Here is a 24,031-nt window from a genome sequence, read left to right on the forward strand (position 1 = left end):
CTGTCATTCAGAAAGCAGAATTTGTTTACATAGATGCTTCTGCCAATAGTGACTGAGTTCATGATAGCTCTTCTCTTTTAAGCATAACGGGTAAATGTAAGACATGAAATTGGTTCTCTTATTGAGATATCCAAGAAGGAAACAACTAGTTAGCAGCGAAAAGAACCCCAATGCATGTGATACTCCAATGCCAAGTGTGCTTCATACACCTTACTTCCTTCAACTCTGCAGAAATCCCAGGAAGTAGGCCTCACTCTCCAAAAGTTATATGATAAAAGGAAGATGATTCTGAGTTTCACAACAGAGTCTCTAAGACTTCCAGCCATGATTTCCCCCAAACCTCACTGTGCAGGTTCTCAGTAAGCACAATTTAAAAATGCTGCCCTTCCAGAACCTTTAGAAGCAGTCTATATCAGATAATGAAAATTCCCCATCATCTCTTTGCAGTGTGCAACTGTGTGCATGGCGTGTGCAACAGTGGACTCAACGGTGATGGCACTTGTGAGTGCTTCTCTGCATACACTGGCCCCAGCTGCGACAAGCGTAAGTTCTGCTCATTTCTGTACCGCCACACATACAGGTACAGGCATTCAACTCTGTATTCATTACTGGAGCTCCACAGGGGCAAGATGCCTTCTCTGCTGAAGAGGAACCAAGAATTAAAGAGGGTAGGGGTGGGCACTTGGTGCAGTGGCTAAGATGCCAGACTGGAATGCCTGCTTCCCATTTTATAGTGCCTAGACTTGAGTCCCAGCTCCAGTTCCAATGCCAGATTCCTGCTAGTGCACACCCTGGGAGACGGGGCATGAGGGATCAAGGTGTTGGGCCCCTGCCAACCACATGGGACACAGGGATTGAGTTCCAGGCTCCCGACTTTGGCCTAGCCCAGCTCCAGCTTTGGAGGCATTTCACTCTCTGGGTGTCTGCTTTCAAATACTTAAAAAAAGAGGAGGAGGAGGAAAGGAGAATGGAGGACGGGTGTGATAGAATGGGGAAAGATAAGAACAGAAGAAGTGTAGTGATGTAACCGTGTGACAGTGTGAAAGATAGAATGGAGAGAGACACTGGGTCTAGGGAATACCAGTAGAGGTCATTGAAAGCTGCTCGGCTACTAAAGGAGAGAAGGCCAATCACGACGCAGTATGATAAAGGCTAGGACATGGTGGACCAATGGGAATTGGCCAGGAAGAGGTGGGGTGAGGCTGGCCTAGAAAGGGCACACTAACGCTCGAAGGGAGAGGAAACAGGTTCATCAAGGCTGTGACTCACCAAAGGTTACAAAACTAATAAATAGAAGAGGTGGAGTTTGAATCATCTGAGTCCATAGGGAAGTACTCAGTATTCTATTACACTGAGTCCAATCAAGAAAGAGAACCCACAGGATGATTGACACGAGAGACACTTAATATAAAATTCAGGTAGCTGTGACGAAAGTGCACAGGGGACGCCAGGGCTTATGGAGTGTGACAGATGTTGGAGAAGCTGGACTCAAACCTCATTGGAGAGGGCATGGTGGTAGCCCACGAGATGACAGAAGTCAGCTGTTTGCCAAGGCCAGCATTGGACGACAGTCCCCAGGCAAGGACAGAGACACCCTCCGGGGCACTTGTGAGCTGAAGTTAGGGACTTCTCAGGTGTACAACTTATAGATGCAATGCCTGTGCAGGGAAGTCGGCAGGGAAGTGATCGATGGATCAGAGCCAAGGATGCTAAGTCACCTGATGACAACAGGGCACTCTGGGTGCCCAGCTGGGGCAGAGCATCCCTGAACAGATTATGCAGAAACAGCCGCTAACAGCGAAGCGACACTGCCCCCTGGAGCCAGGAAGAGGACCCCTGCCTCCTGCCATGTCCATCTAGCGCCCTCTGCTGGCAAAGCTTAACATCTCTCTGCAAAGCCAAAACCCTGACATTTATAGCCGAGCCGGTTTGAAGGTGAATTTAGGGCTGGGAAAGCAAAGAAATTTGTCACTCTGCCCATGAATATAGCCACATTTAACTTAAACTCTGGGTTTTAGTCTCAATGATAAGAAATGAATCATTCTTCCCCATGACACTAGCCTCAAGTTACCCTTTTGGTTTCAGCCTCCCGTTAAATGGAGAGGTTGGACAAGATTGAAAGTCGACAAGTACAAATTCATTTTGTTGAAAGCCTTTGAAGACTATGACTACTGGTAGTAATACAATGAATAAAACACAGCCCCTGCTGTCTTCCTGTGAAGGGCATGGCCATACCACCACCAATTCCAATCCAAAGTGAGGGGGGTGGGAAAACTCCTGTGTGGACTTCCACCCACCTCTTTCTCCATTGCATGATGGATGGACTCGCTGGCAGAGACATCTCAGTGAGACAGGTGACCCAGCTCAGCAGCCAGCCCAACTGACAACACTGTCAGATTTGCTTCCAACTGGAGAAATATCGTTGCATCAAAAGATAAACAATAGTCTGGAATGAAAATGTTTACAATTTAGATGGCAAGTTTTTATAATATGAAATAAACCAAATTTTTCAAATGGAGCTAGGAGCAGCTAGTTCTCAGAACTAAAAACTAGCTATAAACATGGGAGAGGTGCTAAAACTGGTAGGAATCTCACAAATATGAATTGAAGCCATAGCGAAGTAGGCTTGGAATTTGTGAGGTTATCTTTGGTTTTGGCCTTGACTTTTGGCCTGCTGTATTACACAGATTGAAAAGACAAATATATCTACAAGCAAAAGAAAAGTGAGAATGGGTGTGTGGATTTCTACAACCTATGGAAGACCTAGTTCTATTGCCTCTTAAGGCACAAATAGAGTATGCTACTGGGAACACAATTCTAAAAATTTATTCTAGAGAAAAGTAGGAGTTAGCAGTAGGTAAGAATATCTGTACAGAGAAATTCACAACAGTATTGTTTGTAAGAAGAAAGCAAGCTGGAACCAAATGTCCATCAGTAGGAAACTGGCTGAATAAATTGTGGTACATCCTGTACTAATTAGGATAATGCTAGATGCAATGAGAAATAAACACAAAAATTCAGTGGCTTAATACCATGGTTCTAAAACTATGTACCAAGACACATCCAAATTAGCATATCAAACTCTTTGGGCACTACTGGATATTTTTAGAAAGCTTTTATTTGATAAATATAAATTTCATAGGTAAAGCTTTAGGAAAATAGTGGTTCTTCCCCCCATACCTGAGCTCCTACCCCCACTCTGTCCCACCTCCTACTCCATCTCCCATTCCATTTTTTATTAAGATTCACTTTTAATTATCTTTATATACAGAAGATCATTTTAGTATATACTAAGTAAAGATTTTAACAGTTTGCACCCACACAGACACACAAAGTATAAAGTACTGTTTGAAGACAAGTTTTACTGTTAATTCTCATAGTACAACTCATTAAGGACAGAGGTCCTACATGAGGAGCAAGTGTACAGTGACTCCTGTTGTTGATTTAACAATTGACACTCTTATTTATGATTTCAGTGATCACCCGAGGCTCTTGTCATGAGCTGCCAAGGCTATGGAAGCCTTTTGAGTCCACAAACTCCATCAGTATTTAGACAGGGCCATAAGCAAAGTGAAAGTTCTCTCCTCCCATCAGAGAAAGGTACCTCCTTCTTTGACGACCCCTTCTTTCTGCTGGGATCTCACTCACAGAGATCCTTCATGTAGGTCATTTGTTGCCACAGTGTCTTGGTTTTTCATGCCTGAAATGCTCTCATGGGATTTTTAGCCAGATCTGAATGCCTTAAGGGCTGATTCTGAGGCCAGAATGCTGTTTAGGGCATTTGTCATTCTATGGGTCTGCTGTGTGGCCTGCTTCCCATGTTGGATCATTCTCTCCTTTTTAATTCTATCTATTGTTATTAGCAGATGCTTGGTCTTATTAACGTGATCCCTTTGACACTTATTCCTATCTTTATGAGCAGTCACACACTTAAAATGATCACTTTAACTAGTAAGATGGCATTGGTACCACCCAGCTTAATGGGATTTGGAGTCGCATGGCAAGTTTTTAGCTTAACCCTTAGGGGTAAGTCTGTGGGAATGTGTGCCAAACTGTACACCTTCTCCCTCTCTTAGTCCCCCTCTTATTTTTAGCAGGGATCAATTTTCAACTGGATTTAAACACCTATGAATAATTGTGTTAAAAGTTCAACCAATGGTATTAAGGAGAAAAAGAAAATAATAAAAAAGTCATTCTTCAAAAGGGCAAGAGCTGATCAATAATGTCATATTGTCAATAATCTCATAATGTCAGTTTCACTTCTACAGGTTTCCTTTAGGTAGGTGCTCAATTAGTTGTCACAGATCAGGGAGAACATATGATATTTGTCCCTTTTGGGACTGGCTTATTTCACTAAGTATGAGGTGTTCCAGATTAATTCATTTTGTTACAAATGAGTGGATTTCATTTTTTTTACCACTGTGTAGTATTCCGTAGAGTACATATCCCATAATTTCTTTATCCACTTTTCTGTTGATGGGCATTTAGGTTGATTCCATGTCTTAACTATTGTGAATTGAGCTGCAATAAACATGGAGGGTGCAGATAGTTCTTTTGTTTGCCAATTTAATTTCCCTTGGGTAAATTCTGAGGAGTGGGATGGCTGAGTCGTATCTGGGCAGTTCACCTGAATATGGATACTGACCTAACCTTTCACACAAAACTGTTCATCCCAGTCTGTGAAATTTAAAAATAAGGAGCTCATTGAATGCCTGTATTAGGCTCTCAATAGCCAGGAACTCCCAAAGGTTAAATTCAGGAATCATTTTTGGGCCAGGGCCACTCAGTTGTACAGCCTCCTTGTGATTTGACTTAATGAAAAGAGAAATTTTTGTAGCTCTTGTGAATGGGACTGATCTTAGAAGTTCTTTCTCAGCCTTGGCATTGTCTGTATATACAAAGGCTATTGATTTTTTGTGTTAGTTTTTATATCCTGCAATTTTACCAAACTGCCTTATGAGTTCCAATAATCTCTTAGAAGAGTCTCTTGATTCATATATATATAAATGTCTGCAAGCAGGGATAGTTTGACTTCCTCCTTTCCAATATTATGCCTTTGATTTCTTTTCTTTGCCTAATGGCTCTGGCTAAAACTTTCAGTACTATGTTGAATAGCAATGGTGAAAGTGGGCATCCTTGTCTGGTTCTGGATCTCCGTGAAAATGCTTTCAACTTTTCCCAATTCAATATGATGCTATCTGTGGGTTTGTCATGTATTGCCTTGATTGTTTTGAGGAATGTTTCTTCTAAAGTGATCATTTTTCCACTCAGTTATCATTTATAGCCATCATGCATATTCCTACTAAACTAGGGTGTTTTTGCTTTGTACTTGTTAAACTTCTTATTCAGTGAAGTATTAAGCTTCTTTACTGTAATGTAAATTTAAAATATGTTAACTCAAAACTGAAAATGAAAAAGATGAAGGGCTGGAGGGAGGAAGGGAGGGAATCTCATTATAGTCTTAGACTTGTACCAATAAACAAATTGAATCTGTTAAAAATTAAAATTCAAAATGAATTTAAAAATTAAAAGGAATACTGCAAGTTGGTATTTTTTAGAACTGGTGTTCTATTAATGCAAGTACTTTGACAATATTCCTGTACAGCCGTCCCTGAATGTGCAGCCTTGCTCTGCCCAGAAAATTCCAGATGCTCACCTTCCAGTGAAGATGAAACAAAACTGGAATGCAAATGCCTTCCCGATTACAAAGGCGATGGCAAAGAGTGCGAGCGTGAGTAGAATGCAGAGCCTGCTGGGTTTGCTCACTGACATGCGGGGTTATGTAAGAGGGGAATAAAACCTCATCACCTCCCTAATAGTAACACAATGAAGATTTCTGTTTCCGTCTATGTAGTTGAGTAAAATACATTAAAAGTGTCAAGTAAAATGTTCAAGTGTCAGGCCTCAATAACTGGCAATTTCTCCTTCTGTAATCAAAACACATATGTGAGCTTTAAAACATGATTTTATATCACCTTAATGTCAGTCTAAAATATAGCACTTTTCTCCGTTTCATGTTCATGCCCTTTCTGAAAGTCTGTACTGTGCATCAGTTCAGCAATAAACTCTGAGTCCAGACTGTCTGGATTTAAGCCCAGATAAAACTTATACTAGCTACATGATCTTTATCCTGCCTGTGCCTCAGTTTTCCTATCTATTAAATTGGGATAATAAAGATATCTATCTTAAGGGATTGTTATAAGGATTAAATGAGTTAATACATGGCAAGTGTTTAGAACCAATACATAGGATGGATCTTCAAAAACTTCATAGAAAATTTTTACTATGAAATGAATCTTGATGTGAATGGAAGGGAAGAAGGAGTGGGAGATGGGAGGGGTGCGGGTGGGAGGGAAGTTATGGGGGGGGAAGCCATTGTAATCCATAAACTGTACTTTGGAAAATTATATTTACTAAATAAAAGTTTAAAAAGTAAAATAAAAAGTAAAAAAAAAAAACTCTGTGCAGCTTTCAAGAACTTTTTACCCTGAAATAAATTTATCTTTTGATTCAGTTTTTCCCTGAGCATTGTGAAGAACCTGCATATTATAAATTCTAAAATCACTAGTATGCTTTTTTTTGTGGAATTGTATATTTAATTACATATAAAATAACATGATAATACATAATGGTATCTGTAGTGACAATTGCCCTGCCACATGAGAATCTGTTTTTGTGGAGGAGCTAGTCATATGGAATGGGATGAAATATTTATCTATTAAAACTGCTGACTTACCTTGGCAGCTGTGATGAGCTGTGACCCATCAGCTCAGGTTGCCTTCTGCAACTCTGAAGGTGCTAATTGCCTCTCCTCTTGTCATTGCTTCGCAAGCCATCAACCCCTGTTTGCAGAACGTCTGCCACCCTCATGCTCATTGCACATACTTGGGACCAAATCGGCACAGCTGCACCTGCAAAGAATTCTACCATGGGGATGGCCACGTGTGCCTACCAACAGACCCCTGCCAGACTAACCTCGGAAACTGCCCTACGAAGTCCACGGTGTGCAAATACGATGGGCCGGGACAGGTGAGCTAATAATGCGCGGAGCCGATGTGACCAGAAGGGCAAGGCGCAACCTTGTGCCAGCGGCATCATTCGTCTTCTGCACCTTCCAGTCCCCTCTTCCGATGCTCGGGTGGGGATTCCTGCCCCAGACAGGCCTCCATGTGCTCAGGGCCTGACCTCAGTGTCCCCCTCCCCCAACTCCATCTATCCTCCAAACTCACATTTCCCAGCTCCTCGGTCAAAACCTAAGTGATCCGAGTCTTTTATCACATTCCTATGTGGTGATAGACCAAATACACACATCATTCAAAATTAAATTAGCAAATTGTCAACCAGAACTTGGGTGAATATATAATTTACTGTCACTCCCAGAGTTCCATTCCTTCTAATTTTTTTAAGTTATAAGGGGCTCTTAGAACTAAAAATTTACTTTCCCAAAGAGATGAAAACTGATCAAATATTAGACAACACTGAAAGATTGTAGGGAGCAGTGAAGCTATTCTGGAGTGAAACACTGCCCTTTTAATCTTTCTTACTCCCCCCTCACTGCCACCCAGTAATTTTGCCTTTCAAGTAAATAAATGAATAAATCTTAAAAATTTCCCCTTTAAATAACATCATGACCTTGAGTGATAAAAAAGCACACTGGTCAGGAGATCTTTGTGAAGGAGCCAAACCCGAAGAGCTTTGTCCCTAAGGTTGCACTCATCTACCAAGTATTTAGTGAATGCTTGCTGGGCCCATAATTGCACAGCAAGTCTGCAGTGGAGGAATCTATCCACACAGAAGGCGGTGGGTGCAGGGGGAGGGAAGTCTCGGTAGCTGGCCCAGAACAGCCATGGACCCCCGCAGTCTCATCAGCACCCAACGGGGACATTCCCGGAACTCCCTGCAGAGAAGCCACCCAGTCATGCCTCTCTGAGGAGCAAGAGTGCCTCACATGACACTTCCGCCACCAACTTCTAAGGCAAGGTTTGCAGAGAAATGCCAGGGGCTAACTTCCCATGCTCAAAATAAAGGTCTTTATGGGAAATCCATGTTGCACCATGAATTCCAGGACCTTGAGGGGAGATTTTAAAAATATGCTTTATCTCTTTAAAAATGGGTCTCAGGGCAGATTTTAAAGTCTTGGAGACCTCTCATCAGTCACACAAAACCCAGCATTGCATTTTTCCAGAGCAGAGTTTCTCAACCTCGGCATTATTAACCTTTGGGGGCTATCTAACTTCTTCCTTGGGGGCAGCAGGTGCTGTCCTGTGCATGGCAGGATGTTTAACAACATGCTCAGTCCCTGCTGGCACCAACCTCCCTACATTGCGACCATCACAAATGTCTCCAGGGGTAGGCAACTGGCACAGTGGTTAAGATGCTACTGGAGATACCTACACCCCAGCTCTGCTCCCGATTGCAACTTCCCACTAATACACACCCTGGGAGGCAACAAATGATGGCTCAGGTTGTTGGGTCCCTCCCACGTACATGAGAGATGCAGACTGAGTTCCCAGCTATGATGGGCATCTGGGGAGTGAATCAATATGCGCACACACACACACACACACACATACACACACATATACACACACAAACACATACACACATATACACACATATACACACATATATACACACACATACACATGTATACACAGACACACATATATACAGACACATACACATATATATACACACATACACACATATATATACACAGACACACACATATATATACACACAGACACACACACACATACAGACACACATATATACACACACATACACACACATAAACACATATATACACACAGACACCTACACACACACATATATACACACACATACACACACATAAACACATATATACACACAGACACCTACACACACACATATATACACACACAGACACACACACACATATATATACACACACATATATACACACAGACACTTACAGACACATATACATACACACAGACACACATACATACACACACATACACACACAGACACATATACACACATATATATATATACACACATAAGTGTATATAATCATCAATCAATAGATAGCCCCTTAAATATCTCCAGACATTGCCTAGGTCCCCTGAGTTAACCCATGGTTGAAAACAATCTAGAGTAATAACACTCCCATCTGAACATCAACCTATGCTTACCTATATACAATCCAAAACCAGAAATTATGGAGGCAGGCACTTAGCCTGGTGGTTAAGAGGCCTATGTCCCATGGTGGAGTTCCTGGGTTCAAATCCTGGCTCCAGCTTCTGATTCCAGTTTCCCACCAATTACAGACCCTTTGAGGCAGCAGTGATGGCTCAACTAGTTAGATTCCTGCCACCCAAATGGCAGACCTGTGTTGAATTCCTGGGTCCTAGCTCTGGCCCAATATTTGGGAAGTTGAAGTGAATGGGAGCTGTCTCCCTCTTCCTCTCAAATAAGTTTTTAAAATGAAACAAATTATGTAGCCCTGGAGATCAGCTATATGTATTTCATATTAGGTGAGATGTATGAATATCACTTCTACTTTTTGATATTTTGACAAATCTTTTGCTTAAGCACATATTTGAGACCTATGCTAACCTAGTTTTAGCAACATGTGTTAAGAAGAGTGCTGGCTGAAGTGACTAACTGGGTTGATGTTTGTTTTCTCTCCCTGCCTACTGAAGTCTCACTGTGAGTGTAAGGAACATTACAACAATTTTGTACCAGGAGTTGGGTGCAGTATGACCAACATCTGTGAATCCAACAACCCATGTCATAAGAATGCAAACTGTATCACCATCGCACCTGGCCAAACTGAGTAAGTCTTTTTAATTCTGCCTCTATGCTCTCCAAGTGGTGAAAGTAGTGGCCAGTCCATACAGTAAGTTCCTCAAAGGAAGAGTCTTAGTCTTATTCAGCCTTGTATCCACCACCACCCCACATAGTAGGAGTAAGGAGCACAGTAGGTACTTAATATATCTTTGTGTAATCCATGAATCGCTCTGCACTTATTTCCTTTACAAAGATCGCTAGAACATTCTAGAACACTGATCTGGCCTGAGAGGTTGCTGTGAAGCAGTTGGAATGTGGGAGGAGGAGACTGCTGTGACTGGGAAAACAGATGGCTGCTGAGATTCCACAATGTGACCCCTTGTGTACCTGCCTGTTTCCTTAGTGGTGAACTGTTGCTCAGTGGTGATGCACACTATCCCAGGGAAAGCGGGCAAGCCTGAGTGGTGTTTCCTGGACTCCAGGTTTCAGAAGAAAGTGTTCCCTGCAGGTGAAAGCATTTGTGTGAATATTTCTGAGGCAGAGGCAGCTCACGTGAAAGAAAGGGGATCGCACTGGGAGTGTAAAGACCTGAGGATAAGGCCTGGCACAGGTACCCATCAGACATGAGACCCTGGGGAAGTGGCACTCTCTCTGGTCTCAGCGTCTCTGTGTGTAGAATGAGCACATGGATGTCTATTCCATAAGAAAGTGGTGACAATTCCAGGAGAGAACAGTTCTAGAAATTTCTGTACGGATGTATCATGGTTTTCTTAGTGACTAAGAACTCAAGTCTTTGAACTCCTGGACTGAGGTTTCTCTCTGTGCCACCCCCCTCACTCCTCATTGTCACCAGAGACTGCCTAGGACTCAGACCGCCATTGTGAGTTCAGACCCATAGTAGACATTGAGCTAAATAAACATAAACCAGTTTCTGGGCTTCCAAAGCCCCCTTCTGCCTTCCTTGAAGTTGCTCCCATGGATGACTGGGTTTGCAGTGGGTGGGTTTGCCCAGAGAGGCAAGTGATGGTCACCATGTGCTAGCTGGACAAAAGAGTGACCTGCCCTCACTGCAGCTGGCGTGGAAAGAGGTTGGGTATCAGAACCCCTGGGTTCAAACCCAGCTGTGCCACTTACCTTGGCCCCTCTGACATCATAAAAAGGGGGAATTGTACCTCCCACCAAGGCTGTGATGAGGATTAAATGAGACTGTATTCATTGATTCCCCAGGCAGAATCTGGCACACAGAAATCACTCCATTCCTGCTGACTGCACACGCAAATACAGCATGGCCTGCAGACAGGCACACATGCACCCGACACACACACACATACAGGCACATCTTCTCCCACACGTAGATTCTGGTAGTGTGGATGACCAAGCAAGCCAGTGCACACATCTTTACCATCTTCTGAAAAAGTCCCAGTGGAAAGATTCTTTGTTTTGACAAGAAAAAAACAAAACAGTAACACAGTATCGGTATGGTGAACTGTGTCCAAACTTGTGTTAAAATATTAATGGGACTAACATTGGATTTTAGAAGTACTTGTACAACCCACACTTTGTTCCTCCTCCCAAAAGATGGACTGTCTTCAGCTGAATGAGAGACCTAAATAAAAAGACTTGCAGCAGGCATTGGCCTAGCAGTTGAAACACCTTATGTCTGCATCCCATATTGGAATGTCCGGGTGCAAGCCCTGGCTCCACTTGCAGACCAGCTTCGCAGCTAATGCACGACGTGGGAGGCATCAAGTGGTGGATAAAGTATTTGAGTCCCTGCCACCCACATGGGAGACCCAGACTGAGATCCAGGCTGCTGGTTTCAGCCTGGCACAGCCCTGCCTATTGTGGGTATCTGGGGAGCAAGCCAGCAGAAGGAAAACATCTTTTTGCCTCTCTCTCCCTGTCCTGACTCAATTTTTTAATGGCTGATTAATTACACAATAAACCATGAAGCTATCAGTCCTCAGCTTATTTAGCACATGGAGGATGAAGACTGGTTTTGGTTTTGCCTCCTCAATACGGCGTGTAGTATATTGCCGAATCCCTAAACTCATGCTGTGTCAGTCGCTGGGGGTCACCCCATTGAGAAGAATGAGTTCAAATGTGGACTTTCCCATGCACTCCCCAGGCTGCCCTCAGACAAGTCTAAACTTCCCTAAGCCACTGTTCTCACACCTGCTGAGTCGGACCAGAAACCGGGCCTACCTCCTAATAAGGGGTTGACAAGTTACTAGATGTCAGCTTGCATTGAGCTCTGCCTCCACTCTGGATATGACTGAGAACAAAGATCTGCATGCCTGTTCCACTTGCATCACTTTCTGTGGACTTAGCAGAAATAGAAGGGGCCCTTCTAAGGGCCCTTCCAAAAGCCCAAGGGGAAAAGGAATGGGATTAAAAGATATGTTCATGTGGGTGCAAAAGAATTTTGAATACCATGCATGGTGTTTTCATAGTATGTGTTTCCATGAGCCTTTTGAACACTCTCTGTTGAAGAGGAGAACATTATCTCATTCAGCTTCAACCATAAAGGAGACTCCCTGACAGAGCAGACATAGTGAAGAAAAGCACAGTTTACATTCCAGCTGCAGAAAAGTATACCACACAGCAGTGAACTTGATACTCTCCAAGTGTTAGTGACATTGATGATATTCAGTGTTTATGTAAGACTTGTACAGGTTAAGATGTTCTGGAAGGAAGTCGTCTTCCTAAGAATCCCATCCAAGGCAGCATGGTGCAGTGCAAGAGCCGCCCCAGACAAACCTGGGTGGAAATCTAGATGTGCTGTCAGCAGTGTGACCCTTAGATCTGGGCACCAAGGACCCCCGCACCAGCACTATGTTAGAGGGTCCATTCTGGCCCTCAGCTGGCTACAGCAGGCAAGGCATCTGTCGGACCAAGGGGACACTTCCCTCCCAGAATCTGAGCCCTGCTTTAAACACCACGTCCAGGTGCTCAGAACCCCATTACTCAATGTCCGCAATGGCTCCAGTCCAGCTTCCAAGGCCTGGACCATTCTCCCCAGAGCCTGGCCAAGGGCTGGCTGGCTGTAGCAGGTGTGGATAAGCTGACCTTACTTCCACCACCCTCATGAACACACCCTTCCTTGGCTCTGGTTCCAGCGAGTCTGACTGTCTTAGTCCATTCAGGCTGCTGTAACAAAGCACCATAACTGGGTGGTTTAGAAATCGCAGACATTCTGAAGGTTGCAAGTCTGCAGTCAGGGCAAGAGCATGGTTTGGTTTTGTCGAGAGTGCTCTTCCAGGTTGCAGACAGCTGCCTTGTATCCTCACGTGGTGGACAGAGGGCTCAAGCTCTTTGGGGTGTCTTTCATATTGGCACTAGTCCTATTCATAAGGACTCCTCCTCCATGACCTATTCATCTCCTCATATCCCTACCACCTCCCCCATGCCATCACTTTGGGGGTTAGGCTTTAATATGTATTCATTTTTTTCAAAGATTTATATATTTGAAAGTCAGAGTTGCACAGAAAGGAGAGGCAGAGAGAGAGAGAGAGCTTCCATCTGCTGGTTCACTCCCCAACTCCAGCCACAACTGCCGGAGCTGCACCAATCCAAAGCCAGGAGCTTCTTCCAGGTCTCCCACATGGGTACAGGGGCCCAAGGACTTGAGCCATCTTCTACTGCTTTCCCAAGCCATAGCAGAGAGCTGGATTGGAAGTGAAGCAGCCGGGTCTTGAACCAGCACTCATATAGGATGCTGGAGCTTCAGGCCGGGTCACTAACCCACTGCGCCACAACGACAGCCCCAATATGTATTCATTTTGAAGAGACAAGCATCCAGTCTATTGCACTGTTCTTAAGGGTGCCTGATATTCCCAATTCCGTTCTCACACTGTTCCTTCTACTCAGAACAGCCTTCCCCTCCCCCTGCACCTGCCACGTCTGAGCCAGGGTAGTACATGGGTCCTTAAGTGCTCAGTCCAAGTATCTAGCTCCAGGATGCCTTCCCTGGCCTCCCAGTCTACTCTGGGCTCTCAGATGGCCCTGAAATGCTTCTGTTCTAACATATAAGGCTCAGAATTGGAAGAGTGCATCGTACAGTGGTGAGGGGAGCAAGCACTGCCACTTACAGGCTGTGTGACCATGAGTGAGCTACTTCTCTGTGCCTCAGTTTTCTCCTCTAAAACGGGGCTAATGACAGAACTGACCTCCTAGAGTTCTTGTATTGAAAAAGACACAGTAGTGAGGCCCCAAGGGGAATACCTCACCTGGCAGCCATTGATAGACGTGAGATACTGTGCTCCTTACTGATGTCACAACAGAAGTCCTTTGGGGTTCATGTCTTGTTTGTCTTTGTTCTAACATCTCCTATAACCATTAAGGAAGGGAGTGAGTTTGGAGGAACGAACGAATCAATGAAGGAATGACATGAACTTGTAAACTATTGAAGAAATAAAGTCAACGGTACTGAGAGGCATGGGACACCCTAAATCTCATTGAGCATGAAGTGTAATGAATGCCAAACCATAACTTATAAGATGCAAAATAGCTTTCAGGTGTTAATCTTCCAACAGCAAGTGACATTCACTCCTAACTTTAAATAAAAATTTGCAAAAAGAGGCAAGGCTACATGTGTGCCCATGCCTAATGGAAACCATTGAAGTCAGATTCTAGACCAAGATTTTAGATAAAAGTCTGACTTTGAATCAAGACTTTAACGATTAAAAATATTTATGTCTCATACATTCCATGCAGCATTGAGGTCACTAAATTTCACTTCTCCCTTACACAAAACAGACCACCAGCCTCATTACAACCTGACGAGTTTTGGTTCTTAAAGCTTACTTGTCCTGCTGTGAGCAGTTGTCTTCACAGGAAACACATCATTGATAGCACAATTACTTTTCAGAATTGGCTACTGCGTCACTTTTCCAGTATACAACCTCCTCCTCCCCCTTCTTAAGTCAGCAGATGTGGCACTTGCAGAGAAGTTGACACTGAAGTGGGAAACTGATTTGATTGTATTCATGCACCGAGCTTTCATGCTTAAGAGCTCTCTCTTTCTGAAAATTAGCTCTTTATTCTCAGTCCCTAGAATTCAGGATTTTGTCTTACTCCCATAGCAATTCCTTATGCGATGTTTCTGGCATTTTGGGGGGACATTTCTTTGTTGTGGGGGGCTGACCTATAAGTTACACGGTGTTTGGCAGCATTCTGTCTCTACTGGCCGGAGACCAGGAGCTTCTCACCCCAGTCGTGACAACCAAAGAGGACTCCAGACATTGCCAGATGTCCTCGGCGGCGGCGGGGGGCGGGGGGGGGGGGGGCATTATCATCCATGGTTGAGAGGCACAATTTTACAAAGCCCCTGAAAGGCCCCATAAGCAAATAATCTCCCATCCTTTGTCCCACTGGGAAACTCACCTGCATCCTTCTAGAATCAGCTTCAATGTTGCTTTCCCCTGGAAGCCGCCCTCTGTTTCTCCAGGAAAAGCAGTCCCTTCTTCCTCCATGCTGTGCAGCTTCCTGTTCTACCTTCCCCTATGGCACTTCCGTGGAATTCAAGTCATCTATTCCTGGACTTGTCCTGCTACACCCCCCGCACTTCCACATTACTGTTGTCCTTGTATCTTTCACTCCCATCCTTGAGATCGCCCTTGTCACTGTTCTCATCATCATCTTCCGTGGCCTGTTCACTGTGCTGTTTGTCCTTCATTGTCTTTTCTGTCAATAACCCTAACAGTACTGCTAAACCCATTTAATAGACGAGGAAACAGGCTGAGGACGTTTAGTGGGCTTATCAGGTTGCTGTATTCTTTGTTCTCAGATCTGACCCAGCATGTCAGACTAGAAAGATCAGATGTTTGTTATCATTGTCTTTATAGTCCCCTTACCAAGCAACTTCCTAGAATTAAGTAGTGACTCAGTAAATAATCAAGTCAGCAATGAGGTGCTTCCTAGGTGTTGGGATATAACAAGGAATAAGGAGGGACCTGTGTTCTGGGAGAGCTTCCTGTCTGCCACAGGAGTCAACATCTCCAGAGGGTCATGGTGGTGGCATCCACAGATGCTCAACCCAGCCAGAGAGAAGCAGGGGGTCAGATGACACTGCAGGCCGCACCTAAGATGCTCTGAGCTAAGATAAGGGTAGGACATTCCTGGCAGGACAAACAGCCTGAGGAAGGCCCCACAGCCTTCATAATAAAGCAGTTCTGGGGCCAGCACTGTGTGACATGGTGGGTAAAGCTGCTGCCTGCAGCGCCAGCATCCCATATAGGCGCCAGTTAGAGTCCCAGCTGCACCACTTTTAATCCAGCTCCCTGCTAATGTGCCTGGGAAAACAGAGGAAGATGGCCCAAGTCCGTGGACCCTTGCACCCACATGGGAGACCCAGATAAGACTCTGCTATTGCAACCACTTGGGGAGTAAACCAGTGGACAGAAGATTCTCTCTCTCTGCCTCTCCGGAACTCTTTCACATAAATAAATACATCTTTAAAAAAAGAAAGCAGTTTGGTGTTGCTTGAATTTGCAGTGACAGGAGGAAGAAGACATGGCAAGATCCCTCTGCTCACACCTTGTCCTGTACAGGAAAGGAGTCGTGAGTGTTTGAAACACACAGGTGCCAGCTTTCCCTTCCAGCGAGGTCACTCAGGAGGTTGAGTGAAGGACCGGTCTGAGAGCAGAAAGATGAGTGAGGTGCCCATTGCAACAGTCCAGGCAGAGGGTGATGGATGTTCCACACAGAGACTGTTCAACCAACTTGTTGAAAATCTATTTTCCACAGAACCATATTTAGAAACCTAACCAGGTTAACAAGCATGTAGCTATTCTTTGGATTGCTCTCCTAACGTGAGTCACAGCTGTGGTATGGTATAACCACAGTAAAATCATGATGTCATCATAGCCCATCTTTGGCTCCCCACATCTCTCTCCTCTGGAATGTTCTTCCCCTGCCTCCGGTTTGGTTCCACACTCACCCTCAGGATCCCGGTGAATGTCACCTCTCTGTGTACTTGGGCATCATCATCAGCCAGCTGTCAAGTGCTTTGCTAGGTAGCTGTGGTGTGCTGCAGCCAGGGGTGACTGACTCACAAGACGAGAGCGTTGCATTTTCAGGAATTGTATAAGCTAGTTGGGGTCACATGGGTAGTTTAAAATTAGCCAGAATGTGAGTTTGAGTTATGGAAATTGACAAAGGCTGCAAATCAGGGCTTTTTTCCCTCCAGGAGAGCTGGCTGTTAAATTTTACCCACACCACTGCTAGAGCACCTTTAATTATTTCTCTCTTATAACAAAACTTTCGCATAAAATTTCCATGACTTTGCTTTTTAGTTTGTTTATATCAGTGATTTCATTGTTTCCCTTATGTATTTGGCTCAATTTTACTGTTTAACCAGGAATGAAGTGCCTACTGTGGACCTAGCCCTGTGCTAGATCCTGGGGTTACAGCCATGGACACAGACTCCTTGCCTTCATTCACTTCTCAAACTAGATATGGAAGCAGTTATAAACCAAATAGCCACACAAATAGAAAACAATTACGGCTGTGATGGTGGCTACAGAAAAGTCACATGTTCCAAAAGAGTGTAGATAAGAGGGGAGTGGGGCCTGATCTACCGTGAGGGAGGTGGAGCCCCCAAGGAAGGCTGAGGGGCAGACAGTTGCGCAGGGATCCCAGCATGGAAGGGGAGAGGGCAAGAGTGTCCCCAGGAGACCAAAAGTCCTGAGCCTTAACAGTCTTCTAGAGTGACTTCAGGGCCTTGCTCTGCTGTGGATTCAGCAGTGGGGCCCTAGAATCTACATTTGTAATAGGTGCTCCAAGTAATTCTGATGCACATGGTCTCTTGACCATACTTTGGAAAACAATGAGCCTAAAAGCATACAAAGGTATCTAGTGTTTATAACTGTTCATAATTTATTAAATATTCCCTCCTGGAATGTCTAAGTTGGCTACTGCACTAAAAATGCTGACTCATGTCTGTGCCTCGTCTGGTCTTGTTTTCCCTCTCTGTTAAGTAAGAGCATTGGATTTTATGATCTCGACCTTCAATGGCTCCAAGATCCTGAGACTTTGTTTTCATCCTCTCTGTAGATGCACTTGCCAGAAAGGCTACGTGGGTGATGGCTCAGTGTGTTATGGCAATATCATGGAACGACTCAGAGAATTAAACACCGAACCCAGAGGAAAATGGCAAGGAAAGCTGATCTCTTTCATCTCACTCCTAGGTATGCAGCTCTGGGTAAAAATTTCCACATGAAAGTCAACCCTCCTAGAGGCAAAGGCATCTACAAGACACAATCATTCAGAAAAAGATAGGCAAGGCACATCTCCTGGGATCAGTCCTTCTAGTGAGAGGCCACGCAGATCAGAGGGAAAGGCCAGGCAGCTGTTTCCAATAAGACAAGCAGGAATTGGTAGGCATAGCACTAAGGACAAGGTCCTGGGGTCACTATGGATTAACCAGACCGGCAAAAGCAGTAAGATGGGGAAAGCTACTGATGTAAGGATGGGTACCATCTCCTAACCCCTCGAGCTTACGGTTCCTTCTAGGGTGAACTACAATTAGCCAGTGAAACTGGGAATAGAAAATGACTGTGACCCTGGGGCAGTATCCATGTTCCTCAGGGGAGAAGTTGCTTGAATCTGAGGATAGGCTTGGTTGTATGCAGCCATCCCAGCACCCTCAGTCCTCTAAACACTGATTTTCTGGGGTGATGCATCTTCCTCCAGGCCTCCTGGTAGGGGACAACCTGAGACATTCAGCTATGAGTCATGAAGAATGAAATAGGATCACTGAGCAGAGCCTTGGCCTAGACTTCCAGTGACATGCAAACGTATCCAGTCAACAAAACATAAAATACAGGGCTTGACCAATCAGAAGTAGCCTTCAAATGTCAGCATTTAAATTAGAATTTACCAGGCACCAAAGCTGATTTCACAGAAAGAACACAAGTAATGAAGTACACTGATGAGTCAATGCTGTGTTCCCTGCATAAATGTTAAGGCACATCCTGCAAAAATGTTCTCCTCTTTCCAAGGCATCCTGCACAGTCAAGCTGGCATTGCTGGGCTCAGGGCAATGTGCCAGCTCCTTGCAGCCTTCCCCTAAGGACTCTGAGAATATCAAATGGGAGCAGACAGCAATGATGGATTATCTTTTTGCAGACTGGGCCCTCACATGTTTCCCTGGACAGAGTCCTATTGACTTCATACTACCCCCCCACCCCCGCCATTGCAAAGTGCTGGTACACACTACTTCCTGTGTGAGAATACAGCCTATCTTGCTGTCCCAAACTGCACCAGGGCTACGCAAATAGCTCTGGATACCTAATTCATAGAACCCAATGCAAAATGAAAATGGGAGCTTATTTGTTCAAAATTAATTAAGCATTTCAAGATGGCAGTAGCAGAGTGTTCTCTCAAGTGTGGCACTTTCCTGGGCTGGCATGAGTGGAAACAAGGGCTATAACTGCTCCCTGAAATGGTGTCTGCTCAGAAAGTCAGACTTAAAGACCAGGACCCTGGGGATGTCAGAGGATGATGTCCTATCTAAACTGTTCATCCCAGCATATCCTTGAAATCAAGTGTCTTCTTGGAAACTTCTAGAATTATGTGGAATATGTTGAGGCAATGGCTTCACAGGGCTTTATATTTGTAGAGAGCTTCACAGTTTACAGAGGGTCTGCATGTAGAAATTACAGCAGAGAAGGGCCTGTGGGGACAAGTTGGGGTGTAAGGCTGCTGCCTGATTTTATTCCTCATATACCACTGACCCATTGGAGTTTTTTTTTTCTTTGTGTATTTTGACTCCTAAGACAAAACTTATGCCTGGCCACTGAGTAACCTGGGACCATTCACTGTGTTGCTGCCCTCAGACAAAGGATTGAAAGGATTCAATGTGAGTACTTAACTCTCCCCTGAAGGGTGAATGCAATGAGATTTAATAGGTGATGCCAGCTTTACTAGGGGTGGGCATTTGGCATAGCAGTTAAGATGCCACTTAGGAGATGCACATCCCATATTGGAATGCCTGAGTCTGAGTCTGGTCTCCATTCCTTATTCTTCCTTACTGCTAATGAGTACCCGGGGAGGCAGCAGGTGATGGGCTCAAGCTGGGTCCCTGCCATCCGCAGGGGAGACTTGGATGACATTTCCGGCTCCTGTTTTCAGCCTGGGCCCGGCCCTAGCTATTTCAGAGGAGAAGAAATCAATCAATATCTCTCCTTCTCTCCCTCCCTCCCCCAATTCCCCTTCTCCCTTTCCCTCCTCCTCCTCCTTCCCTTTTCCCTCTCCTCTCCTCTCCACTCACCATCCTCCCTCACCCCCTCTAATTTTATTTAACGTGTACAAATTTCATGTATTTCATATATACAGATTTAGGAAGATAATACTTTCCTTCCTACCCTCCCACCCACCCATGCTCCCACCCTTCTTTCTCCTCCTCCTCCTAGTCCCATTCTTATTTTTTACAAAGCTCAATTTTCAGTTACCTTTATACTCATAAGATTAACCCTACGCTAAGAAAAGAGTTCAACAAATAATATGAAGGAAAAAAAACCACTGTTCCTCAACAGCTGAAGCAAGGGCTATTAAAAATCATCTCATCTCACCGGTGCCGCAGCTTACTAGGCTAATCCTCCGCCTGTGGCGCCGGCACACCGGGTTCTAGTCCCAGTCGGGGCGCCGGATTCTGTCCCAGTTGCCCCTCTTCCAGGCCAGCTCTCTGCTATGGCCCAGGAGTGCAGTGGAGGATGGCCCACGTGCTTGGGCCCTGCACCCGCATGGGAGACCAGGAGAAGCACCTGGCTCCTGGCTTCGGATCAGCGCAGTGCACTGGCCACAGCGTGCCAGCCTCAGCGGCCGTTGGGGGGTGAACCAACAGCAAAGGAAGACCTTTCTCTCTGTCTCTCTCTCTCTCTCACTGTCCACTCTGTCAAAAAACAATAAAAATTTTAAAAAAATCATCGCATCTCAAAGTGTCAATTTCAATTCTATAGACACCATTTTGGTACTCTATTACTATAGATCAGGGAGAACATGTAGTATTTGTCCTTTTGGGACTGACTGATTTCACTAAGTATCATGGTTTCCCATTGCATCCAATTTGTTGTAAAAGATATGATTTCCTTTTTTTTTACTGCTATGTAGAGTTCTATAGTGTATATATATATCATAATTTCTTTTTTTTTTTTTTTTTTTTTTTTTTTTTTTTTAATTTTTTATTTATTTTTTATTTATTTTTAACTTTTATATAATGAATATAAATTTCCAAAGTACGATTTATGGATTACAATGGCTTACCCCCCATACCGTCCCTCCCACCCACAACCCTCCCCTTTCCCACTCCCTCTCCCCTTCCATTCACATCAAGATTCATTTTCGATTATCTTAATATACAGAAGATCAGCTTAGTATACATTAAGTAAGGCTTTCAACAGTTTGCTCCCACACAGAAACATAAAGTGAAAAATAATAGATGATTTTTTTTAATGATGATGAAATCAGATCAGACCTATTGTCATGTTTAATCCCAGTGAGAGTCAAGTTGGGAGTTGATAGTTTCTTTTCTTTTCTTTTTTTTTTTTTTTTTTACAGAGGATCAGTTTAGTATGCATTAAGTAAAGATTTCAACAGTTTGCACCCCCATAGAAACACAAAGTGAAATATATTATTTGAGTACTCGTTATAGCATTAAATCTCAATGCACAGCACATTAAGGACAGAGATCCTACATGAGGAGTAAGTGCACAGTGACTCCTGTTGTTGACTTTACCAATTGACACTCCTGTCTATGGCATCAGTAATCTCCCTATGCTCCAGTCATGAGTTTCCAAGGCTATGGAAGCCCCTTGAGTTCTCCGACTCTTATCTTGTTTAGACAAGGTCATAGTCAGAGTGGAGGTTCTCTCCTCCCTTCAGAGAAAGGTACCTCCTTCTTTGAAGACCTGTTCTTTCCACTGAGATCTCACTCACAGAGATCTTTTGCCAGAGTGTCTTGGCTTTCCATGCCTGAAATACTCTCATGGGCTTTTCAGCCAGATCCGAGTGCCTTTAGGGCTGATTCTGAGGCCAGAGTGCTATTTAGGGCATCTGCCATTCTATGAGTCTGCTGAGTATCTCACTTCCCATGTTGGATCACTCTCCCCTTTATTTATTCTATCGGTTAGTGTTAGCAGGTACTAGACTTGCTTATGTGCTCCCTTTGACTCTTAGTCCTTTCATTATGATCAATTGCGAACTGAAATTGATCACTTGGAGTAGTGAGATGGCATTGGTACATGCCACCTTGATGGGATTAAATTGGAATCCCCTGGTATGTTTCTAACTCTATATATATATCATAATTTCTTTAGCCAGTCGTCAGTTGATGGGCATCTGAGTTGATTCCATATCCTAGCTATTGTGAATTGAGCTGCAATAAAAATGGAAGTACAGATTGCACTTTCATATCCTGGTTTCTTATCATTTGGTAAATTCCCAGGAGTGAGATGACTGGATCATATGGTAGGTCTATATTCAGATTTCTGAGGTGTCTACATACTGTCTTCCGCAATGGCTGTACTAGTTTACATTCCCACCAACAGTGGTTTAGGGTACCTTTTCCCCCACATCCTTACCGGCCTTTATTGCTTTTTGATTTCTGTATGAGAGCCATTCTAACTGGAGTAAGGTAAAACCTCATTGTGGTTTTGATTTGCATTTCTCTGATAGCTATTGATCCTGAACACTTTTTTCTTTTTTTTTTTTTTAACTTTTATTTAATGCATATAAATTTCAAAAGTACGACTTATGGATTACAATGGCTTCCCCCCCATACCGTCCCTCCCACCCACAACCCTCCCCTTTCCCACTCCCTCTCCCCTTCCATTCACATCAAGATTCATTTTCGGTTATCTTAATATACAGAAGATCAGCTTAGTATACATCAAGTATGGATTTCAACAGTTTGCTCCCACACAGAAACATAAAGTGAAAAATAATAGATGATTTTTTTTAAATGATGATGAAATCAGAGCAGACCTATTGTCATGTTTAATCCCAGTGAGAGTCAAGTTGGGAATTGATAATTTCTTTTTTTTTTTTTTTTTTTTTTTTTTTACAGAGGATCAGTTTAGTATGCATTAAGTAAGGATTTCAACAGTTTGCACCCCCATAGAAACACAAAGTGAAATATACTGTTTGAGTACTCGTTATAGCATTAAATCTCAATGTACAGCACATTAAGGATAGAGATCCTACATGAGGAGTAAGTGCACAGTGACTCCTGTTGTTGACTTTACCAATTGACACTCCTGTCTATGGCATCAGTAATCTCCCTATGCTCCAGTCATGAGTTTCCAAGGCTATGGAAGCCCTCTGAGTTCTCCGACTCTTATCTTGTTTAGACAAGGTCATAGTCAAAGTGGAGGTTCTCTCCTCCCTTCAGAGAAAGGTACCTCCTTCTTTGATGACCTGTTCTTTCCACTGGGATCTCACTCGCAGAGATCTTTTGCCAGAGTGTCTTGGCTTCCCATGCCTGAAATACTCTCATGAGCTTTTCAGCCAGCTCCAAATGCCTTTAGGGCTGATTCTGAGGCCAGAGTGCTATTTAGGACATCTGCCATTCTATGAATCTGCTGAGTATCTCACTTCCCATGTTGGATCACTCTCCCCTTTATTTACTCCATCGGTTAGCGTTAGCAGGTACTAGACTTGTCTATGTGCTCCCTTTGACTCCCAGTCCCTCCACCATGACCAACTGTGAACTGAAACTGATCACCTGGAACAGTGAGATGGCATTGGTACATGCCACCTCGATGGGATTGAATTGGAATCCCCTGGTATGCTTCCAACTCCACCACTTGGGGCAAGTCAGCCTGAGCATGTCCCAAATTATACATCTCTTCCCTCTCCCATTCCCACCACCATGTTCAACAGGGATCACATTTCAGTTAATTTTCAACACTTAAGAATAACTGTGCATCAATTACAGATCTAAACCAGTCATATTAAGTAGAACAGATAAAAAAACTACTAAGAGGGATAATGTATTAAGTTGTTCATTAACAGTCAGGGCTATGCTGATCAAGCCACCGTTTCCCATAGTGTCCACCTCACTCCAACAGGTTTCCCTCTTGGTGTTCAGTCAGTCGTCACCGATCAGGGAGAACATATGGTATTTGTCCCTTTGGGACTGGCTTATTTCACTCAGCATGATGTGTTCCAGATTCCTCCATTTTGTTGCAAATGACTGGATTTCGTTGTTTCTTACTGCGGTATAGTATTCTAAAGAGTACATATCCCATAATTT

General features: G+C 43.9%; 1 protein-coding gene across 2 annotated transcripts in view; it reads left to right on the forward strand.

Moving 5' to 3' along the window:
* Positions 1-24,031, forward strand: part of STAB2 (stabilin 2) — a 209,702-nt gene that overhangs the window by 31,074 nt on the left and 154,597 nt on the right. The window contains exons 6-11 of one of the 2 annotated variants that reach the window (XM_051845830.2): positions 448-543; positions 5,606-5,731; positions 6,833-7,029; positions 9,690-9,823; positions 17,833-17,966; positions 19,557-19,639. In XM_051845830.2, coding sequence (XP_051701790.2) covers positions 448-543; positions 5,606-5,731; positions 6,833-7,029; positions 9,690-9,823; positions 17,833-17,966; positions 19,557-19,639 — 770 coding nt within the window. Of the gene's footprint in view, positions 1-447; positions 544-5,605; positions 5,732-6,832; positions 7,030-9,689; positions 9,824-10,110; positions 10,286-17,832; positions 17,967-19,556; positions 19,640-24,031 lie in introns of those variants that run through there. The other variant, XM_051845831.2, reaches the window with a different exon arrangement.

The sequence above is a fragment of the Oryctolagus cuniculus genome, chromosome 11 (assembly GCF_964237555.1).
Source record: "Oryctolagus cuniculus chromosome 11, mOryCun1.1, whole genome shotgun sequence".
In the NCBI taxonomy this organism is placed as follows: domain Eukaryota; kingdom Metazoa; phylum Chordata; class Mammalia; order Lagomorpha; family Leporidae; genus Oryctolagus; species Oryctolagus cuniculus.